Raw genomic sequence first — 23,194 nt, 5'->3', positions numbered from 1 at the left:
TGAATAAGGGCCCCTCCCTCGACGTCCTGATTGGAAGCACCGCCGAAGAGAAGTGTGGGCGCCTCACGTGCGCATGTTGTCGTGCTCTCCCATAGTTGCCGATTTGCCATGGGAGGCCAGCCGATTCGTCGGTCTCGTACGGAGGCTGCGAAAATGTTATTGAGTATGCCTATCCCACGGATTACTTCCGAGAGATGGCTATTAACGCTGAGGGCATTCAGGTGGCCGATGCTCGAGGATAGAGCCGCTGCGGTAGGAGGGAAAGAGTAAGGACGCTTCTCAATTGGCAAGCATCCTCTTGGGTCACAATTAGCAGCAGTGTCCAGACACCTTAGCAGCGATGTCCAGGCGCCACCTGCAGCATCCCATGACGGCCCCCGTAGCTCGCCCCTGCCGCGTGAAGCGAGGCTCGACCCTCCCCCCTTCACGCGGCAGCACCGCGGCAGGGCAAGCGCGCCAGACCCGCGGATCCCCAACCCACGCTGCATGCGTCTATAACCGACTCTAGTAGCTCTGATAGATCATCCAGTGCTCATAGACAGATCACAAGTATACACTCATCTAGTAGTAGTACTACACCCCGCACGCCTAGATCAAGCGCGTAATCGCATCCACCACCTCCCTCGTCGTGCTCTTCCCGCCCACATCCGGCGTCGCGACCTTGCCTTCGCGCACGACGGTGTCGACGGCCTTGTCGATGCGGTCCGCGCCCTTGGCATAGCCCATGTGGCGCAGCATGAGGGCCGCGGAGCGGATGGAGGCGATCGGGTTCGCGATGTTCTGCCCGGCGATGTCGGGCGCAGAGCCGTGGACGCTGGAAGGGAGGAGTAAGGTTAGCAAAAGAGTGGTGCATGGAAGAATAAGCGCCAGGCGCTAGCACTCACGGCTCGCCCATGACGAAGTTGTCGCCGGCGTTTACGGAGGGGACGAGGCCAAGGGAGCCTACGAGGGCGGCCGCGGCGTCGCTGGATAGGGAGATTCAGACGCGTGAGGGTAACGATTGGCAGAAGAACACGTACGAGAGGATGTCGCCGTAGAGGTTGGGCGCGACCATGACGTCGAATTCTCGTGGGTCACGGAAGAGCCTGAAGAATGTGATTAGGTCCAAGGTTAAAGAAGGTCATGCAATAGACATACTTGTAAACAGCGCTATCGACAAGCTGCTCGAGGACCTTGACGCTGTCGTACTTGCCCTCCGCCTTGAGGGGCACGGCTCGGACGGTCTCGCGGAAGAGACCATCGGTGACGGACAGGACATTTGACTTGTGAATGATGTGCAGTTGCTGCAGAAATGTGCATTAGCATACGAAGGATAGAGGGTGAATAATGTTAGAGTTTTTGTGATCAAAAGCGCACAAATGTATGGCAGACAGCGCAGAGGTCATGTAGAGAGTAACAAAGACATACCTTGGCAGGTCGCTGGAGCGCGAGCTCAAAAGCCATTTTACCGATGCGGGACGATGCCCGCTCGGTGATGAGGCGTGTGGCGCGTGCTTCACGTCCGTTCGGTCCATGCGAAGACTCCTCCTGCTTAATGTACTACGAGGCTGTCAGATTCCATGACACTGAACATATTGATGCACGCACCAAGCATTCAGTGTTCTCGCGCACCACGACGAGGTCGACGTCAGGCTTGGCTTCCGGCGTAGGCGCCACCTTTCCAGATGGTTCAGTGAGCAACGGGGGGATGTACTACAGTGGCGACGTACCGAGAGGACAGGTCGGATGTTAGCGTAGAGGTCGAGCTCCTTGCGCAGAGCGACGATAGGGGAGGAGTAGCCAACGACCTTCTTAGAAGGAGAGCTGGTCTATTGTTCAGAACATGATATCATGGAGAAGCAGTACACACACCTAACGGAACCGAACAGAGCACAGTCGCACTCGGACTTCAAGACCCTACGAGTGATGAGGGCCAGCTGTTCCGGAATGGAGAGCATTACGCACTCGATAGTCTCCTCCGGCAATGCGACGCCTGTCCTGGTGAAGGTCTCCCATCCCGCGAGCAAGGGGATAAACTCCGGCTTCGGAATGTCCGATCCAAGAGCAGAGATGACCTGTTCAGCTGCCTTGTGTCCGCATCAGCCTACCCGGCCATAATCAACGCGCGAATGCAGCATTACTTACCGGGATCACCTCCTTGCCCACACCATCCGCGGGAATGACACCAATCTTGAGTGACGACTTCGCGGCCGTCGACATAGCGCGTGCAGGGCGCAGCATGTGCAAGGATTGCCTGAGCATTTTGGAGGGTTAGAGGGCAATGGAAGGTGAGGTGAGGATGAAGTCAAGCAGCACGACTTCAGTGATCTGCAGGAACGATCGGACCGGACGGGATTCGGGCGAGCAGGTCCGATCAAACGCGGTCGCGTGACCTGGTGATGCGTCTTTGCGTGGCTTGTTTACCGACACCATCTCGCCACTTGCTCGCGTCCAGGCGCACGCTTCATCCGACGCTGAGCATTGCGCGAAGCCGTAACATATACCTTCCAGACTCAGCCTTACAACATGCTACCCAGCCCATCCTCCTCACCTGCGCGTCCTGTTCTCCATGACCGCGTCAACGAAGAGCAGGCAGTGACGCCCACGCACAGGAAGACCACGACCTTCCTGCCAACACCCCGAGCCAGCGAGAAGAAGAGAAGGCCTGGTACCTCCGATCTCTTCTTTGCGAACAAACGCCCAAGGATATCCTCCGACTCGTCCGACGATGAAGATGAGAGCAGCGAGGAAGAGGATGTTTTCAGGGCTCCACGCTGTCGCGTCAGGCTTCCTAATCAGCTGCTGGAGAGCTCGAGACAAAGACAGACCTGGGGCGTGCAGAGCTGTGCGTTCAATTTGTAGTACTCGATGCTTGCTCTGACATGATGTACAGACTCTACTCGCCCAATCCTGCAGACGTTCGTATCGTCATCGAAGACAGACGTATACACATGTCGATCTGAGGACACGGGGAATGTCATTCCACCGTACGCTTGCGAGTATACCAACAGTGCGTGCTCACAGCTGCATCTGGTTAATTTCTAGCTCATTAACACGTATCAGAATCTAGACGAGGAGAAGAGTCGGTACTTGCCGTTGCAACGGAGGAGGGCAGCGTTCAGATCATCAAGACCGCTCCGCGCGATCCATGGGATCCCGAACCTCAGCGCACCAACCTGCGCCCTCACACAAACGGCATTTTCAGCCTCAGATGGGATGCGACGGACACACTACTGGCCACTTCCGGCGGCGATCTCAGTACCCACATCAGCAACGTCACGACAGCCGAACTCGTCTGCACGCTACGCGCTCATGTCTCGACCGTCAAGACATCCATATGGGATCCCGCTCACCGTGATATTCTGGCGACTGGCGGGCGTGACGGATGCATTCATATCTGGGATTTGCGGGCTGCAGAGCGACGGAACGAGGATGGGTCGCTCACGCCCGTGAAGAGCATCGTTCGCGCGCACGAAGAGTCCTCGCAGAAGCCAAAAGGCAGGAAGGCGAAGTCGCCGCCTATGCCGAAAGGCGTCACGAGCTTGGCGTACACGGATACGATGCCCTACGCCTTATTTAGCAGCGGGTCTGCCGACGGGTGAGTCCTTATATCCTGCTGTCCCGGACTTTTGCTCATGTCCGGCCAGGATTCTCCGCTACTGGGACCTCCGCGACCCCAAGCCAGCCCGACGCACCAAGCGAACCAAGCCAATCGAAATCTCCGAACCACTCCTCATATCTCCCACCGACCCCACCATCTCCCAAGGCGCCCGCCGGCCCCGCGGCATCGCAAGCATCGTCTCCGGCCATGGGCCCACCTCCGGCCTGCTCTTCGCCCTCGGCCTCGACTCGCGCATTCACACCTATTCTGCCCACACCCTCGACCCGCTGCCCTTCAGCTGCGCGCACGACCGCATGCAGACGAACAACTTCTACCTCGGGCTGGACTTGTCCCCCTGCGGGCGGTGGCTGGCGAGTGGGAGCACTGGCGGTCAAGGGAGGGCCTTCTTGTATGATGTGGCGAATGCAGGGCGGCCAGGGAGTGCGTCAGTTGCTGGCGTAGAGCTGAAGGGGCAGGTGGGAGATGTGGGCGCGGTCAGCTGGGCAAGGGACTCGCTGGCGACGTGTGCGGACGATGGGACTGTGAGAGTTTGGCGGCCAGACGTCGCGCGGTATCGACAGTGCCGAGCGGATCCTACGGACTCGGAGTGGACGTGGAGTTGGGCAAGGGATTAATTTGTGTGTGCGTGCTGTACTTGTTGCATGTCAATGGAAGCTACTGCCGTACATGTGCTTGGAATCCACAACGATGCTATTGTGATTTAATCAGGGCGAAGCTTGGAGACTGGCCTTTTGTGGCAAGCACTCGGCATTTGCCGCAAAGAACTGGATCGCGACTTTGGCGACTGCTTGACTCAGGAAATCATGTCACCGGAAAAGCCCTTCAACGAGTCGGCTCTCCGCTACACCGACGACACATCCCAAACAGCCCTCGCCTACAGACGACGCGCCCGGAAGCGGTGCGGAGCTTATTCCCTCACCTCGTCGTCAAACCAGTACGTATCATCGTCCTCCGACGCACTACTATCTTGTGTAAGCCGGCGAGCGCAACCTTGTTATATGCCAGGTAAGTCGGTCTGTTCTTCCATCTGATATCAGGGCGGCTGGGGCAGAGCGCCGAGGTTTGGCGCCCACTACTGCCAGACATGGGCGCGCCACGCTGCAGGTGGCAAGCTGTGCCAAGCTCTAGTACTTCATTTGAGACTGTCCATCGAAGCACGGTTTTCCAAGCCGTTGCCACCCCACCGGCCTTTTTCATTGGGTCCACCGCCTCAGCGGCGGCGTTGCTTGTGCGCCTGAAAGGCGTGTTCGGTGCTCTGGCCTGGGCCATCATGAAGGCTACTCGCACTGACTCATATATGGCGTTTTCTACGGGATTGGCTGAGCGGATGGCGCGCGCCTCAAACATCTATTTCAAATGCTGCCGCGTATATAAGACTTGGAGGTGCGCCAGGAAAGAAGCTGCCTTTATCCCCAACCCCCATCCGCCCACATCAATGTCGTCCACTCAGGATCTCGTGGGCTCTGTCCAGGAGCATATTGCGACCAACCGTGCCCATTGGCATACGCGCGAGTTCACCTCAAGTTCACTAGGGAAGACCATCTCCGCGATCCATTTTGTCGCCGATCCCAACGAGAGGAACGAGGGCGCTGGCGATGTTCCTCCGACCAACCACTGGTCGATTTACCTCCAGCTCGACGATGCTTCTTCCGTCCGCCTGGAGGTGATCCCCCTCGACGTTTCTGCGCCCGGTGTGGTTGTCTTAACCGACAAACCCTACGGCGTCGAGAAGAACGCCGCTTGCGTGGTCACCGTCAGCGTGTCCGAGGGAATTACCCTTGCTCACGTTCTCAAACCCATTGTCGACAAGCGCCGCGACCGGTATCAGTTTGATGCCGTTGGCCAAGGATGCCGAATGTGGGCGTTGACGCTCGCGTCCGATCTTGTCGAGGCCGGCGTCCTCGACGTTCAGTCAAAAAAGGAGTTCAGTGACGCCATCCTTCTCTATTGGCCATACCCTCCCGGCACAGCGCCCTACCCAAGGGTCATTGATCAGGGTGTGTTCTTTTAGGGAGCTGTCTAATCAAGGTGAGCAAGGTTCCTACTTATGTTTTTCGGCCTGTTCTGAATAACAATGATACTGTCAAGCTTTCGAATGTTATGTCATGCTGCTTTTCGTTCAGTCCCTTTCCTGATATCTGCATCGTGATTGGAGTGATACGTGGAATACGTTCGCAATCAGTTACATGTTGTGAGCGCAACTGCTTAGTTGCGCAGAGCCGAAGTGCGCTTCAGTGCTATCAAAGAAAGATGCATGTGAGGAAGAGCTCACCTGAGCAGGGAGCACAGACTTACAAATGTACGTTAGGAGCTGGGTATAGGAGCCTATGACTGCTGTGTCGTGGTCAACGTGAATTGAAGCTGTGACAGAGCTTAGTCACGCTCACGCTTGACGCGGTTGAACTTCGTAAGCGCCTGGCAGTCGTGGGCGAATCGTTGCCTTTTGAGAGAGCGATTGACAATCCCCTGTCGAACACTGGCTATGGCGACCAACGACGCCTTACGATGCTTTGCAACACCAACTGTCACCTTCGCCATATATAAGGGCGCTGCCCCTCGCCTCAAACCTTACTTTTCCTGAGCTTTGCATTCTTCCGACAAGCTGTCGTTCAACACAGTTCTGCGCAAACAACTCGCAGTCTCTTCTAGAGGACTTGCACGCTATTCGACCAAATCTACGAACATGAGCTCTGGCGTGAAAATCGTACCCCGCCCTAGCCACGAGCGCGGCGGTGCAGACCATGGGTGGCTGAAGACGTTCCATACGTTCTCTTTCGCATCGTACGTCCCTCCCTCTCTTTCCATCCTCCTTCTACTTGCTCACGAAACGCAGGTACGGCGATCGCACACATCAGAAACACGGTGCCCTGCGCGTCATAAATGAGGATCGTGTAGCGCCCAATACCGGCTTCGGCACTCATGGGCACCAAGAATTCGAGATCTTCTCGTATGTCGTGAGCGGTCAGCTCGCACAGTACGTATCTCCTTTCCCTTTTCCCACTTCCACGTACTAACTACCTCTCAGCCAAGACTCCATGGGCAACACCGAAGTCCTCTCCCGCGGTGCCCTCCAGCTCACCTCCGCCGGCACTGGCATCCTCCACTCCGAGAAAGCGCACGGCCCTGCCGAAGTCCACTTCCTCCAAATCTGGTCCTTCCCCTCCACCCCACGCCTTCAGCCCAAGTACTACACCCGCAACTTCTCCGACGCAGACAAGACGGACAAGTGGGCGCGTGTTGTCGCACCGGTGGGCTCGCAGGGCGTATCGGAGGCGCGCGAGGCAGAGGGCCCCGCACCCGTGCATAGCCCGCTGACGATGTACGCGACGCTGCTGAGCAAGGGGAGGACGGTGTCGCAGGCGATGTCGGGGACGAAGGGGTATATCCACGTCGTCCAGACGTCGGGGTATAATACGGGGAAGGCGACGGGGGCCACGGTGAAGTTCAAAGCGGGAGACGAGCAGCTGGAGTTGAGGGAGGGCGATGGGGCGTACCTGCACTTCCCGCCTGGCGGTATCGACGTCGCGGTGGAGAATACGGGGGATCGCTCGGCAGAGATCGTGCTCTTCGATTTGCAGGAGTAGTTTCTGACTGGTTTTGGGACATGTTGCGGTGTTGTATATGATAGATAAAAGATGTATAGTAATATGGTCCTTCGCTTGCGTGATGGGTCCGGTGGAGATGCAAGTTGTCGGTCACGGAGGAACTCTCCTCAGTTGAGCAAAGATGCGATGCTCATACCGCTCCTGCTGACGGGTGGGTGTGCAGCAGCTTCAGAAGGCGTCGGATCACCCTCAACCTGCGCCGAGCCCGAGGCCTCTTGCGCCGCTGCGCCATCGACCTTTTTCTTCCGCCCTCGTCTCGTCGGAGGCTCCTTTACTGGCGGTTGCTTTCTAACGGGCATTTGTACCTCATCTTCTGACTCCTCCTCCTCTTCGGGGACGAATGCGTACGAGACAGCCTTCCGTGCGCGCCCACTACGTCGGGGTGCCTCGGATGGTGCATTCGCTGGCGAGGTGTCGCCATGCGCTATTTCACTGTGCGCGCTAATAGCTCCAGCATTGCCATTGTCTTCGCTATCCTGGACTGGCGACGCCGCGCGAGCAGCCCCACCCCGACCTCTTCCCCGACCGCGACCCCGTCCACGACCTCTGCCTCTCCCTCGACCGCGCACTGCGGGCATGTCTGCGGACTCGGCGGAGGGGTCAGCTGGCGCGGTGGCGTCAGCTGATTGCGCTCCGTTATCCGTGTTCAAGGATTGAGGCTGTGAGGTCGCAATCGATTGGGCTGTCAAAGGCTGAGAAGTGGACGTCGTAGGCTGCACCGTGGATGGCGCAGGCTGAGAGGCAGGCGTTGCAGGCCGAGAGGCCGACGCTGCAGCCTGTGAGGTAGACGGAACAGCAGCGGTGGTGGTGGCCGTTTGCGCAGCCACTGCATCCGCGGGTGGTGGCGGGGGCACCTTGCGAGGGCGGCCCCGAGGACGCTTGGGTTTGACTGGTGGCTCGGCTGGTGTGGTAATCTCGGTATTGTGAGTTGCTGATACTTCGGTAGGTTTGCCTGATGCTGGTGGTCCGTTGCTCGTTACCGCGGTTGACGAAGACGATGACGCCACGGGCGATGCGTTGGGGATCAGGGCTCGCAGCGATGGATCGATCAAGTCGACTGCAGGTAAGGACGACGTCGGGGGCGCTTCCTGCGCAGTCGTCTTCGGAGCCGCCGCAGTCTTCCTCCTCTTTGCTGGCCTTTCGTCGCTCGCTCTGTCACCCGCACCAGCCGACCCTTCCGCAGGCGCCGGCGTCCCACTTGTCGGTCCTGGCGTCCCCCTCGTGGGTCCTGGTGTTCCACTCGCCGACCCCGCCTGACTCTGCCCCTCCCCCGCCATCTTCTTCCTCTTCTTCGGATTATCCTTGATATCATTCCAATGATCCCGGCACTGCTCATTCGTCCGGCCCTCCAGATACGTCGCGATCTGCATGTACGCGCCCTCGAACAGCCGGTGCGCCTCGCGCAGCCTCCTGTCCTCCGTCGGGGACCAGCGCCCGCTCTTTTGGTTGAGGCGGTTGTAGCGGGTGGCGGCCTGTGTAGCGTTGAGGTGGGGGGAAGTGTGAAAGGCGACTGTGGGAGCGGCATGAGTAACATGTGAGGAGGGAGATGGAGGAAGGGCATACCTGTAGACCAGTTGTCGTCACCCCAGCGCAAAACGTTCTGCTGCAGTAGCTGGTCCTTGTCGGGGGTCCACTGGAACTGCTGCCGGGGTTGTGCGGCTCTCATACAGTCCATGGGTAGCCGATGCGTCTGTGGTCAAGACTGGTCAGCCGGAGGTGGTCAACTTCATTTCAAGCACAGACTTGCCCCAAGCTCATCGGACACCTTCGCCCAATCCACCGCCTCGTTCCGCGCCCGATACCCTTCGACGAGCGTCTGCAACTTTGTCTTCTCCTTCGCAGACCATGCCGACTTGTTGCTGTACTTCGCAGCAGTGATGTAAGAGAAGCGCAGCTCCTCCTGCTTGCGCTTCTGCGCCTGGTTGTTACTCGAGTTGAATTTCTCGGTGATACCCGTCCAGTCCAACAAGCCGAGGGCGGCGTCGTTATCGACGGGGGACTTTGCACCTTGAATGTTGCTACGGGGGTCAGTTTGGGGTTTGTAATGAGCATTAGCGGTCGTACTTTGCTTCCTTGGCGCGGACTCGGTCCCAATCTCGCGCGACTTCCTTCATCAGAAGGTCCATCTCTCGTTTGCTGACTTCATTGCCGTTAGTAGAAGGATGCTGTTCAGCAAGAGATACACGCACGGCTATTGGGTGTGATCAACGATAGATATAGGTTGCGCTCACCAGCGTCTGCGGCGAAAGGGGAGTCCTGGCGTTTACTTAGTGAGTGAGCTTTCACTAAGGTACTGGGGAGGACCACATACCTTCTTCGTGAACTCATTCTGCTGGAAGTACATTGCAGGGCGAGAGGCACCTGGCGCTTGTACACATGTTACAGGCTCGACTTCCTCGGGTGGTGTATCGGTGATATCTTGCGCCTCTACTGCGGCCTGTGCTTGCGTTAGCCACCAGTAAAGCCCAAAAGTAGAGGCACGTACCAGTGCATCAGTGAGCTGCTCCAACTCGCTGTACAACCGATCGAGCTGGGCCGCTACAACTTCCTTCTGTGCGTGATTTGAGGCGATCGCGCGCTCGACGAGTTCAGCTGTTGAAGGTCTACCCGCAACATCAGGAGCGCGGTTGTCATTCTGTGCGTTCTCATCAGAGTCTCTAGATAGCAGGAAGGGGAGTTGAGGTGAAGCCAGCGCATGTTCGACCTCCATGGTCGAAAGTAAGGCGCGCTTGAAGTTGTTCAAGCACGGGGACAATGACCGGCGTTCCGGGCCGGGATCCGTCATCACTGTCAGCCCCATCGACTCATCAGGATAAGGCTTAGATGGGCGCTTGTTAGCCACCGCCGCGATAACTACACTCAATCCCAACCTCCATCTCCTATTTCTATGTCTGATATGGCTGCTCCCGCGCCAGAACCCAGCAAGCAAAGCCTCTTGACACCAGGATCCTCCGTACCGACGTCGGGCGCCGCCACGCCGACGGCAGCGCAGTTACAGGCTGCGCTGTCACATCCTGCAGCGAAGGTATCGACTGAGAGCTTCCGATCCTCGAGAGCGAAGATTGTGGGGAAGGACACGGGGCCGGAGGGGTACTTCCCCATACATATCAAGGGCCCGGTGCAGAGGGGATTTGGGCGAGGAGGGAAGGACCTGGGATGTCCGACAGGTGCGTGGTACATGCCCCTCCCCTGTCCTGTCGCTGATCGAAAGTACAGCCAACCTCCCGGACGAGTCCATCACACCATTGAGCACTGTCGCGAAGCCAGGTGTCTACTTTGGCTACGCCCAAGTGATCCCACCCGCCGACGCTTCCTCATCGTGGAGGAAGGAAGACAGGCAGGTGCTACCTATGGCTATGAGTATGGGATGGAACCCGTACTATAAGAACGAGAAGCTGACCTGCGTCAGTATCGATTCATCTACTATTATGGGTACAAGAGTACTGATAACGCCTGCAGGAGATCCACATCATGCACGACTTCCCTACCGACTTCTACGGCTACGAGATGCGTGCCGTGGTACTTGGGTACATCAGGCCTGAGCTGGACTACGTCTCGAAAGGTGAGTTTGTAATTGCAAGAGTTGCGCACGTCGCACTGACGTTCGTGATCAGAATTACTAATAGCAGACATCGAGACGGACAAACAGGTCGCCATTCATTCGCTAGACAGACCCGCGTGGCGCTGGGAGAACTTCAGGAAAGGACCCGACGGTACTGAGTTCTTCGCTCCCGTAGACGCGTAGTTGGATATTGTCCGGTAGAGGCAAGATTTCGAGGATGTGTAGAGGCTCGCAACGGAATTTAGAATATTGTAATTTTGCAAGGCCAGCGGCACCACTCCGGGCGGCGTATGGGGACAACTATGCGTGGATGCCAGGGTGAAGGAAGGTCTATAGGTCGCTCAGAAGCTGTCTACTCCTCCTCAACGTATTTGTGACGGATGTCCTTCCACTGCTTCTGTGAAGGGAATTAGCGGTTGCGTTCGATTGGAATATCACACCACGCACCCCTGCATTCCACTTGTCATAAGTCGACTGCACAAGCGAGTCGAAGCCCACGCCGAAGAAGAACGCGCCGGCAAAGACCGTGGACGCGAAGACGCCTGGAGGAGGGGAGGGAGTTTAGTTCATTGCGGATCGAGAGTGAACCGCATTCGATGCGTACTGTTGCGCTTGAAGAACACGTTGTAGACGGAGGTCGAGAGCTACAGAGGTCCTTCAGCAACACTCTCTCCACGGTGAACACCACAGCACACTCACGCTCATGGTTGCAGGCAGCGCGGAGGCGGAGTCGTCGGTGAGGAAGGAGAGTCTCGGGATCGGGCCCGGGCCCGTTGTATCCATTTGTTTACGCCGGGCGCCCATTTGCCAGCACGTGACACGCTCGCCCTTCCTGGACGCCGCCATGTTACGCGCCGCCCGCCCGCTACAGACGCTCCGCCGCTCCCTGCACACCACGGCATGCCGCGCGCAGCAGGCGACAGTCACTCCCCTGACTGGGACTGCCACTACCCCATCCCCTTCGACCTCTACCGCATCCACGACTCAGAGCAACGTCCCTAAAGAATACGACCAGCTGCTCGCGAGCCTTACCTCTGCCAGCGGGCGAGGCAGACATGCAGGGACGTCGGGCAAGCAGGCAGCGGCTGCTACGCCCGAAGTCAGGATGCCGCGGTACATTCTGCACTGTCGCAGCTTCCGGAATACGATCGTGACGCTGACGCGCGAGAATGGCGAGCCGATCGGGTCGTGGACGGGCGGGAGTGTCGGGTTCAAGCGCTCGGGGAGGAAGACATACGAGGCGGGATATCAGTGTGCGGTGCAGTCGTTCAAGATGATGGAAGTGCGTCTGTTTGTTTTGCACTTGAAGGGCGTACTGACGGATTGTCAATACGTACAGGACCTCATCGAGAAGGCCCAATCACAGGGTCACTCAGGCATCCACATCGAGCTGAACCTCGCAGGCTTCGGAAAGGGCAGGCAAGCCGTGCAAACGGCCTTCCTCACCGCGGAGGGGGAGAAGATTAGACCCCACGTCAAGTACGTGATCGACAGCACGCCCCTCAAGATTGGTGGTACCAGAGGGAAGAAGCCGAGGGTCTAGAAGGTTTACTCCCTGTTCTCTTGTCTTGGTAGACTACTTCACAGCATGGTGCGCTGCCTATGCTACATTGCTATTGATCGTCGTTGGCGCAGCGCGCTGCCTCCTGCTCTACGTCGCCTGCTTCAACCCATCGACTCTTCACTGGCTTTATTCTCGGCCCACCCAAAATGGATTGTCGAAGACGTTGTCCGCCAAGACAGCCTCTACATACCGCCCTGCCACATTCGGCGAACTTGACTGTCGTAAGCGCCAGACGTCCTTGACCCCGTTCCCTTGAAGGTACTTCTTCATTCTCGTATAGTTCAGGCCTACGGCTTGCGGACCATGGCTATCGTCTGACAACGTTATGCGGCCCTTGTTTGCGAGGATGTACTGCACAGCTCGTCGGCGGAGTCATGAATATCCTTGAACCATTCATGCTCACCTGCAGGACCTCCTTCCCTGGGTAAGCGGTGCTCCATCCCTTTCTGAAAGCCGCCGCATTGATCTCGAATAGCGCGCCGTACCCGATAGCGAACTGAATGTTCCGTTGTACTCGGCCCCAGACGCTCTCGTGTTCGTCCAGCCTCTGATTAGGCGTATAGAGGCGACATAAGTCGAAGTGGCCGATAACTTCTGGTTTCAGTCGTTGCATCACTTCGTATTGCGAGTCTAGATACGAGCCGAGGAAGTCCTTGGACGAGTCGAAGCCGCTGAGGGCTCCTTCGAAGGTGTCCTTATCGAAGTCGATGGGTATGGAGTTGACATGGTGGACGGAGCCGACGAGGAGCTCGATTTCTCTGGGATGTTCGCGTAGTAGGTCCTCGATCTTCGCGAGGTCGATGTCGGTGATGTACTCGGTCTCAAGACCAACAAGGATGGTGATTTGAGGCGCGTAGAGCTTCTTCAGACGGTGGGCTTCCTCTAGGAAGGCTTGGAATTGCGAGGAGAGGTCATGCAGGGAGGTGCCTTGCTGGACGGATGTGTGTGAGACCTGGAGCAGTATACTGTGGGTGAAGCGCTTTCACCTCCTCGGGATAGAGGTCTTCCTCGCGGTATCGCGGGACATGTTCCGTGAGGCAGAAGAGCTGGAACTTCTGCCGTATGGCCTCCTGCACGACCTCCTCCAGCGTCCCCTTCGCATGCTTGCAGAACTGGCCCGAGTGCGAGTGGTGGCTGAAGGGCATGGCGGCTTGTGGTGAGGAGACGTCGAGGGAACGAGTAGGGGAATGCGACTGAGGCCCAGTCCGCGACGATCGACGAGATGATGGGATATCGCCACTCGCGCCGGCCCGGCGCTTGCCGGGGATGTCACTTCTCTTCCGCCACCATGTTCGACTTCATGCCACTCGTTGTATGCGAGCGGCATGGACTCTGCGGCCGGCATGGTCTCCTCCTACCTTCAGACTAGCGTGTAGTCTAGCAAAGCCGCCACCACATAGGGCTTTGATCGAACAGGAACAGATGAACGATGCGAAGCGCTGGGTGCAGGATTTCAAGTCTGTTGAAATTCCGAGGAACCTGGTCGACATTACTTTCTCGAGGAGCTCGGGACCTGGCGGTACATGAGTCTGTGCCCTGTACTAGGCCTCCAGATTGACTCCATATTACCAGGTCAGAACGTGAACAAGGTGAACACGAAAGCGACACTCCGGTGCAGTGTCACTTCATCGTGGATCCCGCAATGGGCAGGCGCTCGCTTAAGAGAATCAGTGAGCAGTTTTTTCTTGTGTTCATCGGATCCGTGATACCGACCCCTTGTAGCCCCACTATGTACGAGCTACCGACTCTATCCTCCTTACTTCGACAGCACACAGGTCGCAGGCGCAGAATATTGAGGAGTGCATGAGGAAGGTGAGGGCCAGCTCACTATCTATGTGGCACAGTCGCTCATTCTTTCTAGCTGCATAACGTGATAGAGACCGCGTCGTCTGCAGACATCCGCAACGAGGCGAGTCCCGAGCAGAAACAGCGAGTCAAGGCGCTCGAGCGAGCCAACAAGGAACGGCAGAAGAGGGAGAAGATGTACCGGAGTCAGTTGAAGAAGAGTCGCTCTGCACGTCCGGATTGATGATAGCTGCGTTGGTATCTTCCCCTCCCTACTCCTTGCTCGCGACGTATATCTCTTCAGTCTGGTAAAATGCATGCAAGTTCGCTCGGAAAGATCTGACGTCTCGAAATCGAGTCAGACGGCAACACCACAATTGAGCAAGGGTCCGGAGCGGGCGTTGACTTCGGAGAGCGGCGGTCGGCATAGCGTCCGTTGCTGCTCAATTGAAGTTGAACTGCCTGTGACGATGCGGTGACCGTCACGCTAATAGTGACGAAAGATCGGGTGACAGCGTGCAAGCGCCCTAGCTCACACGTTGTCGTCGCTGCGTCGTCGCGCCTTTGCCTCACATTGGGAGTCAAAGGATTATGCAGTGCTGCCGCCTCTTTCATATATCTTAGCCGACGTCTTCCCCATCCACGACCACGACCCCTGTTCCCCCTTGTCACCCTAGATGTCACAGCCCGAGATTCCCTCCCCGTCCGGAGAGCCTGCTGCGCGCTCTGAGCAGCTGCCACCGCCCCCAGGAGATGCGGCAGCCGCAGGCGACAGACCACAGCAGGCTGTGGATGGAGAAGAGCAGGCGCTGGAATCCCATGAAGTCATCGAATTACAATCCTTCAGCGTGAAGAAGGCGTGGATCGAGGAGAAGACTAAGGTGAGGCGTGCTTTGTGCGGATGGTCAAGCGCACAATCTGATGTGAACTTCCTCAGTTTCTCGAGCAGCTTCCTTCGATCGACGTCTTCGTCGGCCTGGACGCTATTCGGGCCTCCGCGGAGGAAGTGCCCGGCCTCCCTACGCGCGCGCAGCTGCAGGAATGGGTGACCGAGCACGATCATATCGAGAAGGAGACCGAGATCTTTGATAGGGGAGAGCTCCAGAAACTCAGGAAGCTGACCAAAGGTGCGTGTCCAGCCTGATGCGTGGCGCCCGGATGCTTACTTCCTGACAGCCGCGACTCAACGAAACCTTTCGCCACAAGACACCGACCTCATTGAAATTACGCTCACGACTATTTATGCTTTGGACAAGCTACTCCATCTCCTCCGGGATCGCTCCGACTCGCTCGACTTGCTCGGCGTCAGGCTAACATGGGAGGAACACCGGTCTGCCTCGTGGAAAGAGCGGCGGCAGATTATCGAGGACCTTGCAAACTTTCTCGAGGCTCGTGCTCGCTGGTCGGCATCCGTCTACGATACTATGCAAGCTGCTGAGGCCCATACTCCTTCCCCACTGAGCTCGCCAGCACCTCCACGTCGCAACTCTATCACTTCCATCGCGTCATCAACACTGTCAAACTCCCAGTCCATCTCGAAACTATCAAGAGTTACTCGGTTCAAGCAAGTCGAACACCTAAATCGCGAGGCCGCACAATTTACTGGCCGAATAACGGCCCTCCGCCATGGACGAGTGGCAGCCGCCGGGAAGGTCCTGGACAAGCTCATCGACATGAGCCGAAGACCTGTACCAGAAGAACTCCTCGATGAACAGGACAGACTTGAAGAACGGGCAATAACGGAGTTGGAAGATGTAGGCAAGTTCGCCATGGACGTAGTCATGCAATGGAGAAAGTACTGTCAATCTGTCATCGTCCTTTGTAGTCCATCGTTAAGCTCATCGACCCTAGGTCTGACGAAACTTATGTCGAAACGATGAAGGATCTCTATGGAGCGCAGACGCTGCTCGAGGAGATTGAGACGGCAAAGCTGCAGCATCCGACGCAGGCTCAGAGCAAGACGTTCACGACGCGCTCGAATGAGCTCTTGCGGCGGATGGCCTACAGGGGTCGACCCACCGCACCTACTAGCTCTTTTCCGCGGCCGAGTCATCCGCTCTTTCCTGACCAGGACGAGGCGAACGCATCAATCGCTTACGCCCTTGAAGCGGAGATCAACTCAACAACTGACATCGTGCAGCAAGTAGCTGAGCTTGCGAAGGAGTATAGGGAAGGCTGGAGCGCGGTGCAAGCGGTCGAAGAGCTCAATAAATCCTGCTCAGACCTGTCGGGCACCTTTGAATCTATCATTGACCGCTTGGAGAACGGATTTACGGGAGCTTCGACGGACGGCAGCGCGCCAGATCTTTCGTCGGAAGCCTGCCTCGAGCCCACCCGGCATGCTGCTTACCTCACACTCCTTCCATCCGTCCTGGAAGAGCTCGAGAAGGCGTCAGTCGCGACATCCACCACAATCCAGGGTTCCCATGCGACGTTGCTAAATGCCGACAAGCCCGGCATCGACGCGACTTTCCGCCAGGAGGCGGCGGCCAATGTGCAGAAGTTGGCGGAGACGCGCAGTCGTGCAGACGAAGTACGCAAGTCGGTCACGGCACGCGTTGCACGCCTTCGCGAAGCGAGGAGGATCAAGAGCCTCATGGAGGACCATTTGCGCCAATTGGAGCAACAGCGACATAGGATTGAGGAGTCGATGGAGAAGTACAAGTGGCGCCAGGAGTCTCGCGGCGGCAACAGCCTCCCCACACCCGAGAGCCCCTCATCGACACCTTTGCAAGATGTGCAACCTGCTGATGTCAGGAGACACCTGCAAGAGCTTGTCGTTGCTCGCAGCCAGCAGATCGAGGCACCTCTCGCGCAGCTCAATGCGACACTGGAAGAGCCTATGCAGCAATGGTTGACTAGTAGCCTGTCTACGCTGAAGACCTTGTCTGCACAGCTGGAGACCATGACAACGTTGCTCGAGGGCATTCAGAAGCAGAGCACTGTGATGGCCTCGGTTCGCGACGAGTTCAATGACCTGCACGTACGCGCTGAAGATATCCGGATGCGCTATCAGAGCGCCGCCAACCATGTTCTGTCTGGCGAACTTCACGGCGACAACATCGCTGAGTCCAGGGCGCAGCTGCTAGACACCCTTAACGATCTCGACACGGCGGCCACGACGTTCACTAACGGCCTTTCGTCGCGGATACCCTTCGTTGCTCGTCAGCCTGCGCCTTCACCTGTTAAGAAGGCATTCACCTTTGTCAAGCGGCGACCGTCATTAGCTGACCTTCGACTTGGCGCAAATACCCAGGACGAGCATTCCATCGACCTTCCCTTCGACTTGACCACGCTTGACGAAGCCGTTCGGTCTGACAGCAATTCCTACGCGATGCGCCTGAGTAGCGAAGTCCAGAACCTCCGCCAGCGTGCGGAGTATCTCAACCAGGCTATCCGCGCGAAGGAGTTCGATGCGCGCTTGATCGGTGTTCTGGATGACATCGACGCCTTCGCGGGGCAAATCGACTCGTTGAAGACGACATTGTCCAGTGTCGCGTCTCAACCTGATTGTCTTGACCGCCTGGAGGCTTTGCGCGCGGAGGTACAGGAGACGCTCGCTACACGCCAAGAGGCGCTTGCTCGTTGCATGACTCCTTTGCAAGACATCTTGCAGGAGATGGAGGCCTCCGCCGATTCGCACAGCACATCTCCCCAGGAAGTTTTGCATATCAGTCGCAAGCGCGCACTCAGTGATGCCAAGTCCAAGCTCATGGACATCAAGAACGACGGCGAAGCCCTCGTGTCGCGCATAGCAGACGCGCATGCAGCAGAGGCGCGGCGGTTGGAGGAAGCCAGGCTGGAGGCCGAGCGGTTGGCGCAATTGGAGCGGGAACGCCAGGCCGCCGAAGCCGCTGAGGCTGCGCGACTGGAGCAGGAGCGTCTGGAAGAGGAGCGGAGGCAACGGGAAGAGGACGAACGGTTGACTGAGGAGCAGCGCAAGCGCGAGGAAGAAGAGCGTCTGGCGCTACTTGCTGCAGAGGAGGCCCGCAAGGAGGAGGAGCGCCTTGCTGAGGAGCAGCGCAAGTTGCAGGAAGAGCAAGAGGCGGAGGAGAGGCGGCGTGCTGAGGCGGAGGAAGCGCGTCTGGCGGCGGAGAAGGCGGAGAGGGAGCGCTTGGAGAGCGAAAGGCTGGCAATGGAGGCGCGCCTGAAGGAGACGGAGGAACAGCTTGCGGTCGAACGGCAAGAGCGCGCAAAGCAGGAAGCGGAGGCCGCTCGCCTTGCTGCTGAACGGAGCCCTCCATTCAAGCTCATGCCCGCGTTTGAGGAGGGTAAGTGTTGAAAGCCATCGCGTGAAATGATTGTGTCTCATTAATGACACAGATGTCTTCGGTCTCCGTCTCGCGCCCTCTGGCGGCATGCCGCCGGAGATGTCGTCAGAGATGAAGGAGCTACAGGCACAGATTGTGGCTTTGCGACAACGTTTACGCTCCCTCAGCATCAACGAGTTGGCACGTTCGACGACGAAGTCCTCTAGTCAACTTCCGCGCGACCAGCAGATCCACCACATCATCACCCAGTTCAACGGGATCAAGCAGGAGGTTGAAGCCCTTCCGGCCTCTGCTGAGGACTCGCTGGTGAACGCGGAACTGCGGTCTCTGCGCACGGAGGTCGAGCAGTCTATGGCTTTGGTCCAGGACCTAGACAAGCTGCGCCAATTTGGGCAATGCATCAAGGAGTGCGACGATGCGCTCAGTGACTTGCTTGAGCATATCGATAGCTTCCCCTCCCCGCCACTTGCGACTATCTCTACGCGCATCCAGCCGCCCAATGGCAGTCCCGACGACCAGATGCTGACGAGGCTCAATGCGACGCGCTCGCTTGTCGACGAGATGTCCCTCCAGTTCCGCTTAGTATCCAACGACCCTCGCGCGATCTCGGAGAACGAGCGGGTGCTGCAAACATGGAGCGAGCTCGAGGAGATGGCGAGGGATCGTGTGGGCGGCAAGCGATCGCGGCCTGCCAGCGTGGCGAGCTCGGTGCATAGCTCGACTGGGCCGGCCACCAGCCGCTCGCACTCAAGAACATCGACGCTTAGCAGCACGGTGTCCCGTGGCGGAGGAAAGACCAAGGGGTACGGTAACTTGGGCACGTCGCATACCGCGGGCTCAAAGTTCCTTTCGCCTACGACGCTGCCGCCGAAGCAGCCCGGGGGTCGTCGTGTGGTTTCTGGGTCATCGCGCCCCAGTCGGCCGTCAAGCCGGATGTCGAGCGTGTCCTCGCAGCGCTCCGTATCTGGCTCGTCCCTGTTCAGCTCGACCTTCGCGTCGCGGCAGCGCACCAACAGCGTCACGCTCTCCGAGTCGCCCGTCGCCAAGAAGACATCGACTTCCCGCGTGCGCGCGCAGACTGCGCAGAGCAAGCGTAGCTCCTCGCCCAGCGTTATGTCCGATGCCTCCTCCTTCGGTGTTCCGACATCAGCGTCCTCTTTTGGCGTGCCCTCCCGCTCCTCGACGTCCCTCTCCAGCTGGGCGCGCAGCGGCCCCCGCAACTCTATCTCCTCACTCACGCGCGGTGCTGTGTCGACGCCGACGAAGAAGGCTGCTGCGCCGCGCAAGCGGTACGTCGCGGACCCGAAGAGCAAACTGGATGTCGCGGTCGGCGAGGTGGTGAACAAGTTGCCGGTGGGGATCAATGTGGAGGGTTTGACGGAGACGTACAAGGACCAGAGCGGAAAATACTGGATAGGCGACCAGGAGCCGAAGTTGTGCTTCTGTCGAATTCTGCGGTCGCAGACGGTGATGGTGCGCGTGGGTGGTGGGTGGTCGGAGTTGTCGAAGTGGGTGAAAGCTTTGTTGGTTGTGTCTACGGGGCTGACGCAGTGTTTTCAGGTTCATCTCGGAGCACTTTGCGGACAGCTTTCGTGTGCTAGAGACCTCTCCCCCTCGACCTGGGCAGGCAGAGGAGAAATGGATCAGCTCCGCGACGTTACTCGAGGCTGCCGAGATCACAGATCGGCCTCTGCGCTCACCACACACGCCCGAGCCAGGCGAGCTGCCCTCCTTCGCCATCGTCTCTCCGGATGCACATAGTCCGCGGTCACTCAAGTCATCCCCCGGCTCCAGCCGAGGCAATGGCTCCCCAGGCCTCACACCGCTGCAATTCCTACGACGCGCAGACCCAGAAGCCTCGCCACTGCCGCTGCGTCCAGCGACGCCAACGCGGTCAACGGCGTCCACCGTGCACTCGCGCATGCGCAGTCCCGGCGGGTACACGCCCAACAGAAACTCGGTCTGGCGCCCGTGAATACGTGTACACTGAACGTGAACATAGACTACAAGTATTGTTACACCACCCAGCGTCCTGCGGGCCTACTCACTGGTGGTTATATTCCCTGCTCCCCTCCACTATACTTGTTTGCCTGATTTACGGCTCATTGTTCGATAGACGGTTCGTCACAGGACCGGATACGAGTGCTTCACCATTGACTGTTGGCCTCAATTACACCCCTTCGCCCCTACTTCGTTCGACTTCATGTGTTACTGTATTCCCTGGCATGGCATGGCATGACATTCAAGTTATTTACGCATCCGCACATATTATTGTTGGACCATACTACTTAGTCGTATAAAGCTCTGGGTAAGTTAGCTTACGAACTGCACCTGTACCAGTAACACTCACAGTCTAGAAATGAAATGAGGCGTTAGCATGAGGAAGGATTCGGAGATGCAGAGTTCAGACAAGTTGGACTGTGACCGGGATATGCATCACTGATCGAGGAGAACAATGGGTTAGGCGCCCCGGTCCGATCGAGCTCACCTTCGTTTTCCCATGTTCCGACTCTTGACGCGACAAACCCTCGCGCGAGGCGTGCGCTCGACTCCCGTCTTACGCGCCCGTATACCCAGTCGTGCTGCGTCGAACACCGCAGTCAAGTCAGACCCACCCGTTTGGCCCTTCGTGCTCTCCTTCGTCGCCTTTGCCTCCGCTTCCCTCTACTTCATCATCATCCCCGACGAGTCCCGCGCCGCACCAACCAAGACCACAGGCAGCCTCTCTCCGCGTCATTTCACCCCCCTCCCCATAACCTCCCACAAGCATGTCGGCGCGAACGGGCTGCTTATGACCCTCACGCTGCCGCCGGAGCAACTTGCCGCGCTGCAGTCGACTCCGGATAATGGGTATCAGCCCATATGGTCCGTCTTCATCAAGGACGATGATATACAGGTGGAGAGACCGTATACGCCGCTATATGGGTTAGAGGAAGACGGGAAGATGTCGTTTTGGATCAAGAAGTACCCGAAGGGGGAGGTCGGGCGGTGGCTGCACGGGAAGTCGGAGGGCGACCGCATAGAGATTCGCGGTCCGCTGACGACCTGGCCGTGGAGAGACGATGCGTGGGACGAGGTGGTCATGGTATGTGTGGCTTGCATTAGTGCACGCTTGGTTCGTATTCACTTCTGCATAGATCTCCGGTGGCACAGGCATTACACCCTTCGTGCAACTCTGGTCTTCCGTCATCGCCTCCGAACGTTCGCCAAATACCCGCTTCACCCTCCTCCATTCTTCCCCTTCCTCCGACGAATTGCCACCAGCGGAAGTCCTGAGCACGCTTGCTTCCTATGCCGCCGAGCACCCCGAGCGCTTTCACTTCCGACTGTTCGTCGACCAAGATGCGAAGCCGCAGCCCTACTTGCCTGCGTCTGCTGCAACGCCTGCATTGGGGCGTATAAACAAGCTTGCAGTGGAGAAGGCTGTCGATGCGGGCAAGACGGAGGTGTCGTGGTGGAAGCGGCCCTTCACGTCGAGCAAGTCGAGTGAAGAAAAATCACACCGCAGAATTCTCTTCTTAGTATGTGGTCCTGAGCCGTAAGTGTCTCTTGCTGGTCAGTGGGCTTCGTATGCTGACCCTTTTGTAGCATGATTGGGGCACTTGCAGGCCCGTACGGACGCAATTTCTCTCAGGGCCCTGTTGGTGGCGTGCTCAAGGAGTTGGGGTACGGCAACGACCAGGTTTACAAGTTGTGACCACGTCCCTACGCCGGGGAATAGATTATGAAGACCTGCGAGGACATTGAGATGTATATTTGTGAGATAGCAGCAAGAACTCGATTCGAGGTTGTTACAAGCAGCACCGTCTGAGGTTGCACAAGAAATAGAGCAAGAACACGATCGTACATTACACCGGAGACCGCGACCGCGAGTCCCGAATATCGTCCCTGCTACGGCTCCTGCGGCCACGGCTATAGCTCCTCCCCCGACTATAGCTCCTAGCCCTGCTGGGACTCCTGCTCCTCGAATAACTGTACGACCTTGAGTAGCTCCTGCTCCGCGTCCGGCTGCGGCTGCGCGAGTACGAGAACGACCGCGAGCGCGATGACCGCACCGTGCTCTTCGACCGCGTCCGCCCCCTGCCACGCCCCCCACGCGTATAGCTCGGCGACCGCCTCCTCGGCGGAAGCCCCGGGCCCCGCCTGACCGGCGATCGGCTGCGCGACCGCGAGTACGAGCGCGACGTGTAGCGCCGACGGCCCAGCGCAGGCCGGTACACGTCGCGCGCCCGAGGAGGGGGTGGACGCCCGAAGCGGCCACCACGCCGGGCGCGCAGGGGCGAGCGAGAGCGACTGCGCGAGCGCGAGAAGGAGGGGCGACGGCGAGGGGGGCGGCGCGCGGCGGGAGGAGGGGGCGGGGAGCGCGAGCGCACGGGGAGGTCGGAGAGCTCGAGCTTGAGGACGGCGCCATCGAGCTGGCCGCCGTTCATGTGCGTATACGCCTTGTGCGCGAAGGCGGGCTCGGTGAACTCGACGGCGGCCTTGCCGCGGTTTTGACCGGCTGTGAGAAGGAATTAGTACCGTGATATGTGTTGTGAAAGGTGAGGGGACGCACATTTCGCAAAGGTGGGCAGGTCAATTTTGTTGATTGTGCCGTAGAAGCTGAAGATGGTTTGGAGGTGCGCCTCGACGACATTGCGCGTCAGGTTCTGGACAATGACGACCTTCGCATCAGGGTTCAGGCGTTCGTCGTCGTTCTTGGGCTTCGCGGAGTCGATGTCCATGCCGGGGGACCGCGACCTGGTTCTGCTCCTGCTCCTCGACATGGCTCGGCAGGAAGAAGGTACGAGTGTCACGATGTCACAC

General features: G+C 58.2%; 13 protein-coding genes across 13 annotated transcripts; 8 read left to right on the top strand and 5 right to left on the bottom strand.

Annotated features, from left to right (window-relative positions):
• Nucleotides 1–457: 457 nt before the first annotated feature.
• On the bottom strand, nucleotides 458–2,284 carry SCHCODRAFT_02623734 (Isocitrate/isopropylmalate dehydrogenase). The gene is made up of 10 exons (XM_050345195.1): nucleotides 2,125–2,284; nucleotides 1,945–2,066; nucleotides 1,852–1,896; nucleotides 1,710–1,803; nucleotides 1,588–1,656; nucleotides 1,408–1,539; nucleotides 1,138–1,283; nucleotides 1,020–1,085; nucleotides 885–965; nucleotides 458–814 (listed from the first exon to the last, which is right to left on the bottom strand). Exons 1-10 carry the CDS (start codon nucleotides 2,239–2,241, stop codon nucleotides 589–591), a joined length of 1,098 nt encoding a protein of 365 aa, XP_050200679.1. The 5' UTR covers nucleotides 2,242–2,284; the 3' UTR covers nucleotides 458–588.
• A 164-nt stretch (nucleotides 2,285–2,448) lies between these two features.
• Nucleotides 2,449–4,304, top strand: SCHCODRAFT_02623731 (WD40 repeat-like protein). The gene is made up of 4 exons (XM_003038136.2): nucleotides 2,449–2,824; nucleotides 2,873–2,989; nucleotides 3,043–3,577; nucleotides 3,627–4,304. The coding sequence occupies exons 1-4, from the start codon at nucleotides 2,506–2,508 to the stop codon at nucleotides 4,213–4,215; spliced, it is 1,560 nt and encodes a 519-aa protein (XP_003038182.2). The 5' UTR covers nucleotides 2,449–2,505; the 3' UTR covers nucleotides 4,216–4,304.
• A 732-nt stretch (nucleotides 4,305–5,036) lies between these two features.
• Nucleotides 5,037–5,612, top strand: SCHCODRAFT_01177785 (uncharacterized protein; the record flags this gene model as incomplete). The annotated part of the gene is made up of 1 exon (XM_003038135.1): nucleotides 5,037–5,612. The coding sequence occupies one exon, from the start codon at nucleotides 5,037–5,039 to the stop codon at nucleotides 5,610–5,612; it is 576 nt and encodes a 191-aa protein (XP_003038181.1).
• A 672-nt stretch (nucleotides 5,613–6,284) lies between these two features.
• On the top strand, nucleotides 6,285–7,185 carry SCHCODRAFT_02667161 (RmlC-like cupin; the record flags this gene model as incomplete). Its single annotated transcript, XM_003038134.2, has 3 exons — nucleotides 6,285–6,382; nucleotides 6,435–6,575; nucleotides 6,627–7,185. 3 exons carry the CDS (start codon nucleotides 6,285–6,287, stop codon nucleotides 7,183–7,185), a joined length of 798 nt encoding a protein of 265 aa, XP_003038180.1.
• A 128-nt stretch (nucleotides 7,186–7,313) lies between these two features.
• SCHCODRAFT_02688116 (uncharacterized protein) lies at nucleotides 7,314–9,924 on the bottom strand (the record flags this gene model as incomplete). The annotated part of the gene is made up of 8 exons (XM_050346806.1): nucleotides 9,692–9,924; nucleotides 9,518–9,643; nucleotides 9,396–9,462; nucleotides 9,271–9,346; nucleotides 8,954–9,224; nucleotides 8,770–8,896; nucleotides 8,380–8,716; nucleotides 7,314–8,358 (listed from the first exon to the last, which is right to left on the bottom strand). The coding sequence occupies exons 1-8, from the start codon at nucleotides 9,914–9,916 to the stop codon at nucleotides 7,314–7,316; spliced, it is 2,274 nt and encodes a 757-aa protein (XP_050200678.1). The 5' UTR covers nucleotides 9,917–9,924.
• A 79-nt stretch (nucleotides 9,925–10,003) lies between these two features.
• Nucleotides 10,004–10,951, top strand: SCHCODRAFT_02747994 (riboflavin kinase; the record flags this gene model as incomplete). Its single annotated transcript, XM_003038133.2, has 4 exons — nucleotides 10,004–10,373; nucleotides 10,423–10,610; nucleotides 10,666–10,768; nucleotides 10,821–10,951. The coding sequence occupies exons 1-4, from the start codon at nucleotides 10,094–10,096 to the stop codon at nucleotides 10,949–10,951; spliced, it is 702 nt and encodes a 233-aa protein (XP_003038179.2). The 5' UTR covers nucleotides 10,004–10,093.
• Nucleotides 10,952–11,120: 169 nt separating this feature from the next.
• SCHCODRAFT_02500118 (uncharacterized protein) lies at nucleotides 11,121–11,551 on the bottom strand (the record flags this gene model as incomplete). Its single annotated transcript, XM_050343094.1, has 4 exons — nucleotides 11,121–11,165; nucleotides 11,216–11,310; nucleotides 11,373–11,412; nucleotides 11,468–11,551. 4 exons carry the CDS (start codon nucleotides 11,549–11,551, stop codon nucleotides 11,121–11,123), a joined length of 264 nt encoding a protein of 87 aa, XP_050200677.1.
• Nucleotides 11,552–11,873: 322 nt separating this feature from the next.
• On the top strand, nucleotides 11,874–12,594 carry SCHCODRAFT_02731133 (mitochondrial 37S ribosomal protein YmS18; the record flags this gene model as incomplete). The annotated part of the gene is made up of 2 exons (XM_003038132.2): nucleotides 11,874–12,050; nucleotides 12,123–12,594. 2 exons carry the CDS (start codon nucleotides 11,874–11,876, stop codon nucleotides 12,309–12,311), a joined length of 366 nt encoding a protein of 121 aa, XP_003038178.1. The 3' UTR covers nucleotides 12,312–12,594.
• SCHCODRAFT_02540211 (histidinol phosphate phosphatase H) lies at nucleotides 11,976–13,576 on the bottom strand. Its single transcript, XM_003036779.2, has 3 exons — nucleotides 13,319–13,576; nucleotides 12,736–13,263; nucleotides 11,976–12,683 (listed from the first exon to the last, which is right to left on the bottom strand). Exons 1-3 carry the CDS (start codon nucleotides 13,475–13,477, stop codon nucleotides 12,459–12,461), a joined length of 912 nt encoding a protein of 303 aa, XP_003036825.1. The 5' UTR covers nucleotides 13,478–13,576; the 3' UTR covers nucleotides 11,976–12,458.
• A 23-nt stretch (nucleotides 13,577–13,599) lies between these two features.
• SCHCODRAFT_02623710 (uncharacterized protein) lies at nucleotides 13,600–14,592 on the top strand. Its single transcript, XM_003038131.2, has 4 exons — nucleotides 13,600–13,851; nucleotides 13,905–14,002; nucleotides 14,055–14,144; nucleotides 14,194–14,592. The coding sequence occupies exons 1-4, from the start codon at nucleotides 13,647–13,649 to the stop codon at nucleotides 14,359–14,361; spliced, it is 561 nt and encodes a 186-aa protein (XP_003038177.1). The 5' UTR covers nucleotides 13,600–13,646; the 3' UTR covers nucleotides 14,362–14,592.
• A 47-nt stretch (nucleotides 14,593–14,639) lies between these two features.
• Nucleotides 14,640–20,769, top strand: SCHCODRAFT_02623709 (uncharacterized protein). Its single transcript, XM_003038130.2, has 6 exons — nucleotides 14,640–14,998; nucleotides 15,055–15,244; nucleotides 15,294–15,912; nucleotides 15,969–18,388; nucleotides 18,441–19,896; nucleotides 19,949–20,769. The coding sequence occupies exons 1-6, from the start codon at nucleotides 14,795–14,797 to the stop codon at nucleotides 20,361–20,363; spliced, it is 5,304 nt and encodes a 1,767-aa protein (XP_003038176.1). The 5' UTR covers nucleotides 14,640–14,794; the 3' UTR covers nucleotides 20,364–20,769.
• A 146-nt stretch (nucleotides 20,770–20,915) lies between these two features.
• On the top strand, nucleotides 20,916–22,186 carry SCHCODRAFT_072344 (ferredoxin reductase-like protein). The gene is made up of 3 exons (XM_003038129.1): nucleotides 20,916–21,473; nucleotides 21,526–21,926; nucleotides 21,977–22,186. Exons 1-3 carry the CDS (start codon nucleotides 21,180–21,182, stop codon nucleotides 22,083–22,085), a joined length of 804 nt encoding a protein of 267 aa, XP_003038175.1. The 5' UTR covers nucleotides 20,916–21,179; the 3' UTR covers nucleotides 22,086–22,186.
• Nucleotides 22,149–23,112, bottom strand: SCHCODRAFT_0255173 (uncharacterized protein; the record flags this gene model as incomplete). Its single annotated transcript, XM_003036778.1, has 3 exons — nucleotides 22,149–22,681; nucleotides 22,762–22,889; nucleotides 22,944–23,112. The coding sequence occupies 3 exons, from the start codon at nucleotides 23,110–23,112 to the stop codon at nucleotides 22,328–22,330; spliced, it is 651 nt and encodes a 216-aa protein (XP_003036824.1). The 3' UTR covers nucleotides 22,149–22,327.
• Nucleotides 23,113–23,194: the final 82 nt, after the last annotated feature.

The sequence above is a fragment of the Schizophyllum commune genome, assembly GCF_000143185.2.
Source record: "Schizophyllum commune H4-8 unplaced genomic scaffold SCHCOscaffold_5, whole genome shotgun sequence".
NCBI classification, from domain to species: domain Eukaryota; kingdom Fungi; phylum Basidiomycota; class Agaricomycetes; order Agaricales; family Schizophyllaceae; genus Schizophyllum; species Schizophyllum commune.
Note: the sequence above shows the minus strand (reverse complement) of the source record. Positions and strands in the feature narration are given on the sequence as shown.

Bases quoted from the DNA above. Each gene is read 5' to 3' on its own strand.
- SCHCODRAFT_02623734 (XM_050345195.1), bottom strand. From the start codon at position 2,241: ATGCTCAGGCAATCCTTGCACATGCTGCGCCCTGCACGCGCTATGTCG. The intron at 1,086-1,137 runs GTATGTCTATTG...CACATTCTTCAG, and splicing joins GTCGATAGCGCTGTTTACAA to GCTCTTCCGTGACCCACGAG. The intron at 815-884 runs GTGAGTGCTAGC...CCTCCCTTCCAG, and splicing joins AACTTCGTCATGGGCGAGCC to CGTCCACGGCTCTGCGCCCG.
- SCHCODRAFT_02623731 (XM_003038136.2), top strand. From the start codon at position 2,506: ATGCTACCCAGCCCATCCTCCTCACCTGCGCGTCCTGTTCTCCATGAC. The intron at 2,990-3,042 runs GTGCGTGCTCAC...AACACGTATCAG, and splicing joins CGCTTGCGAGTATACCAACA to AATCTAGACGAGGAGAAGAG. The intron at 3,578-3,626 runs GTGAGTCCTTAT...ATGTCCGGCCAG, and splicing joins AGCAGCGGGTCTGCCGACGG to GATTCTCCGCTACTGGGACC.
- SCHCODRAFT_02540211 (XM_003036779.2), bottom strand. From the start codon at position 13,477: ATGCCCTTCAGCCACCACTCGCACTCGGGCCAGTTCTGCAAGCATGCG. The intron at 13,264-13,318 runs GTGAAAGCGCTT...ACATCCGTCCAG, and splicing joins AAGACCTCTATCCCGAGGAG to CAAGGCACCTCCCTGCATGA. The intron at 12,684-12,735 runs GTGAGCATGAAT...CGAGCTGTGCAG, and splicing joins CAGGGAAGGAGGTCCTGCAG to TACATCCTCGCAAACAAGGG.
- SCHCODRAFT_02623710 (XM_003038131.2), top strand. From the start codon at position 13,647: ATGCGAGCGGCATGGACTCTGCGGCCGGCATGGTCTCCTCCTACCTTC. The intron at 13,852-13,904 runs GTACATGAGTCT...CCATATTACCAG, and splicing joins GAGGAGCTCGGGACCTGGCG to GTCAGAACGTGAACAAGGTG. The intron at 14,003-14,054 runs GTGAGCAGTTTT...GACCCCTTGTAG, and splicing joins GCGCTCGCTTAAGAGAATCA to CCCCACTATGTACGAGCTAC.
- SCHCODRAFT_02623709 (XM_003038130.2), top strand. From the start codon at position 14,795: ATGTCACAGCCCGAGATTCCCTCCCCGTCCGGAGAGCCTGCTGCGCGC. The intron at 14,999-15,054 runs GTGAGGCGTGCT...GAACTTCCTCAG, and splicing joins GGATCGAGGAGAAGACTAAG to TTTCTCGAGCAGCTTCCTTC. The intron at 15,245-15,293 runs GTGCGTGTCCAG...ACTTCCTGACAG, and splicing joins ACTCAGGAAGCTGACCAAAG to CCGCGACTCAACGAAACCTT.
- SCHCODRAFT_072344 (XM_003038129.1), top strand. From the start codon at position 21,180: ATGACCCTCACGCTGCCGCCGGAGCAACTTGCCGCGCTGCAGTCGACT. The intron at 21,474-21,525 runs GTATGTGTGGCT...ACTTCTGCATAG, and splicing joins CGTGGGACGAGGTGGTCATG to ATCTCCGGTGGCACAGGCAT. The intron at 21,927-21,976 runs GTAAGTGTCTCT...ACCCTTTTGTAG, and splicing joins TTAGTATGTGGTCCTGAGCC to CATGATTGGGGCACTTGCAG.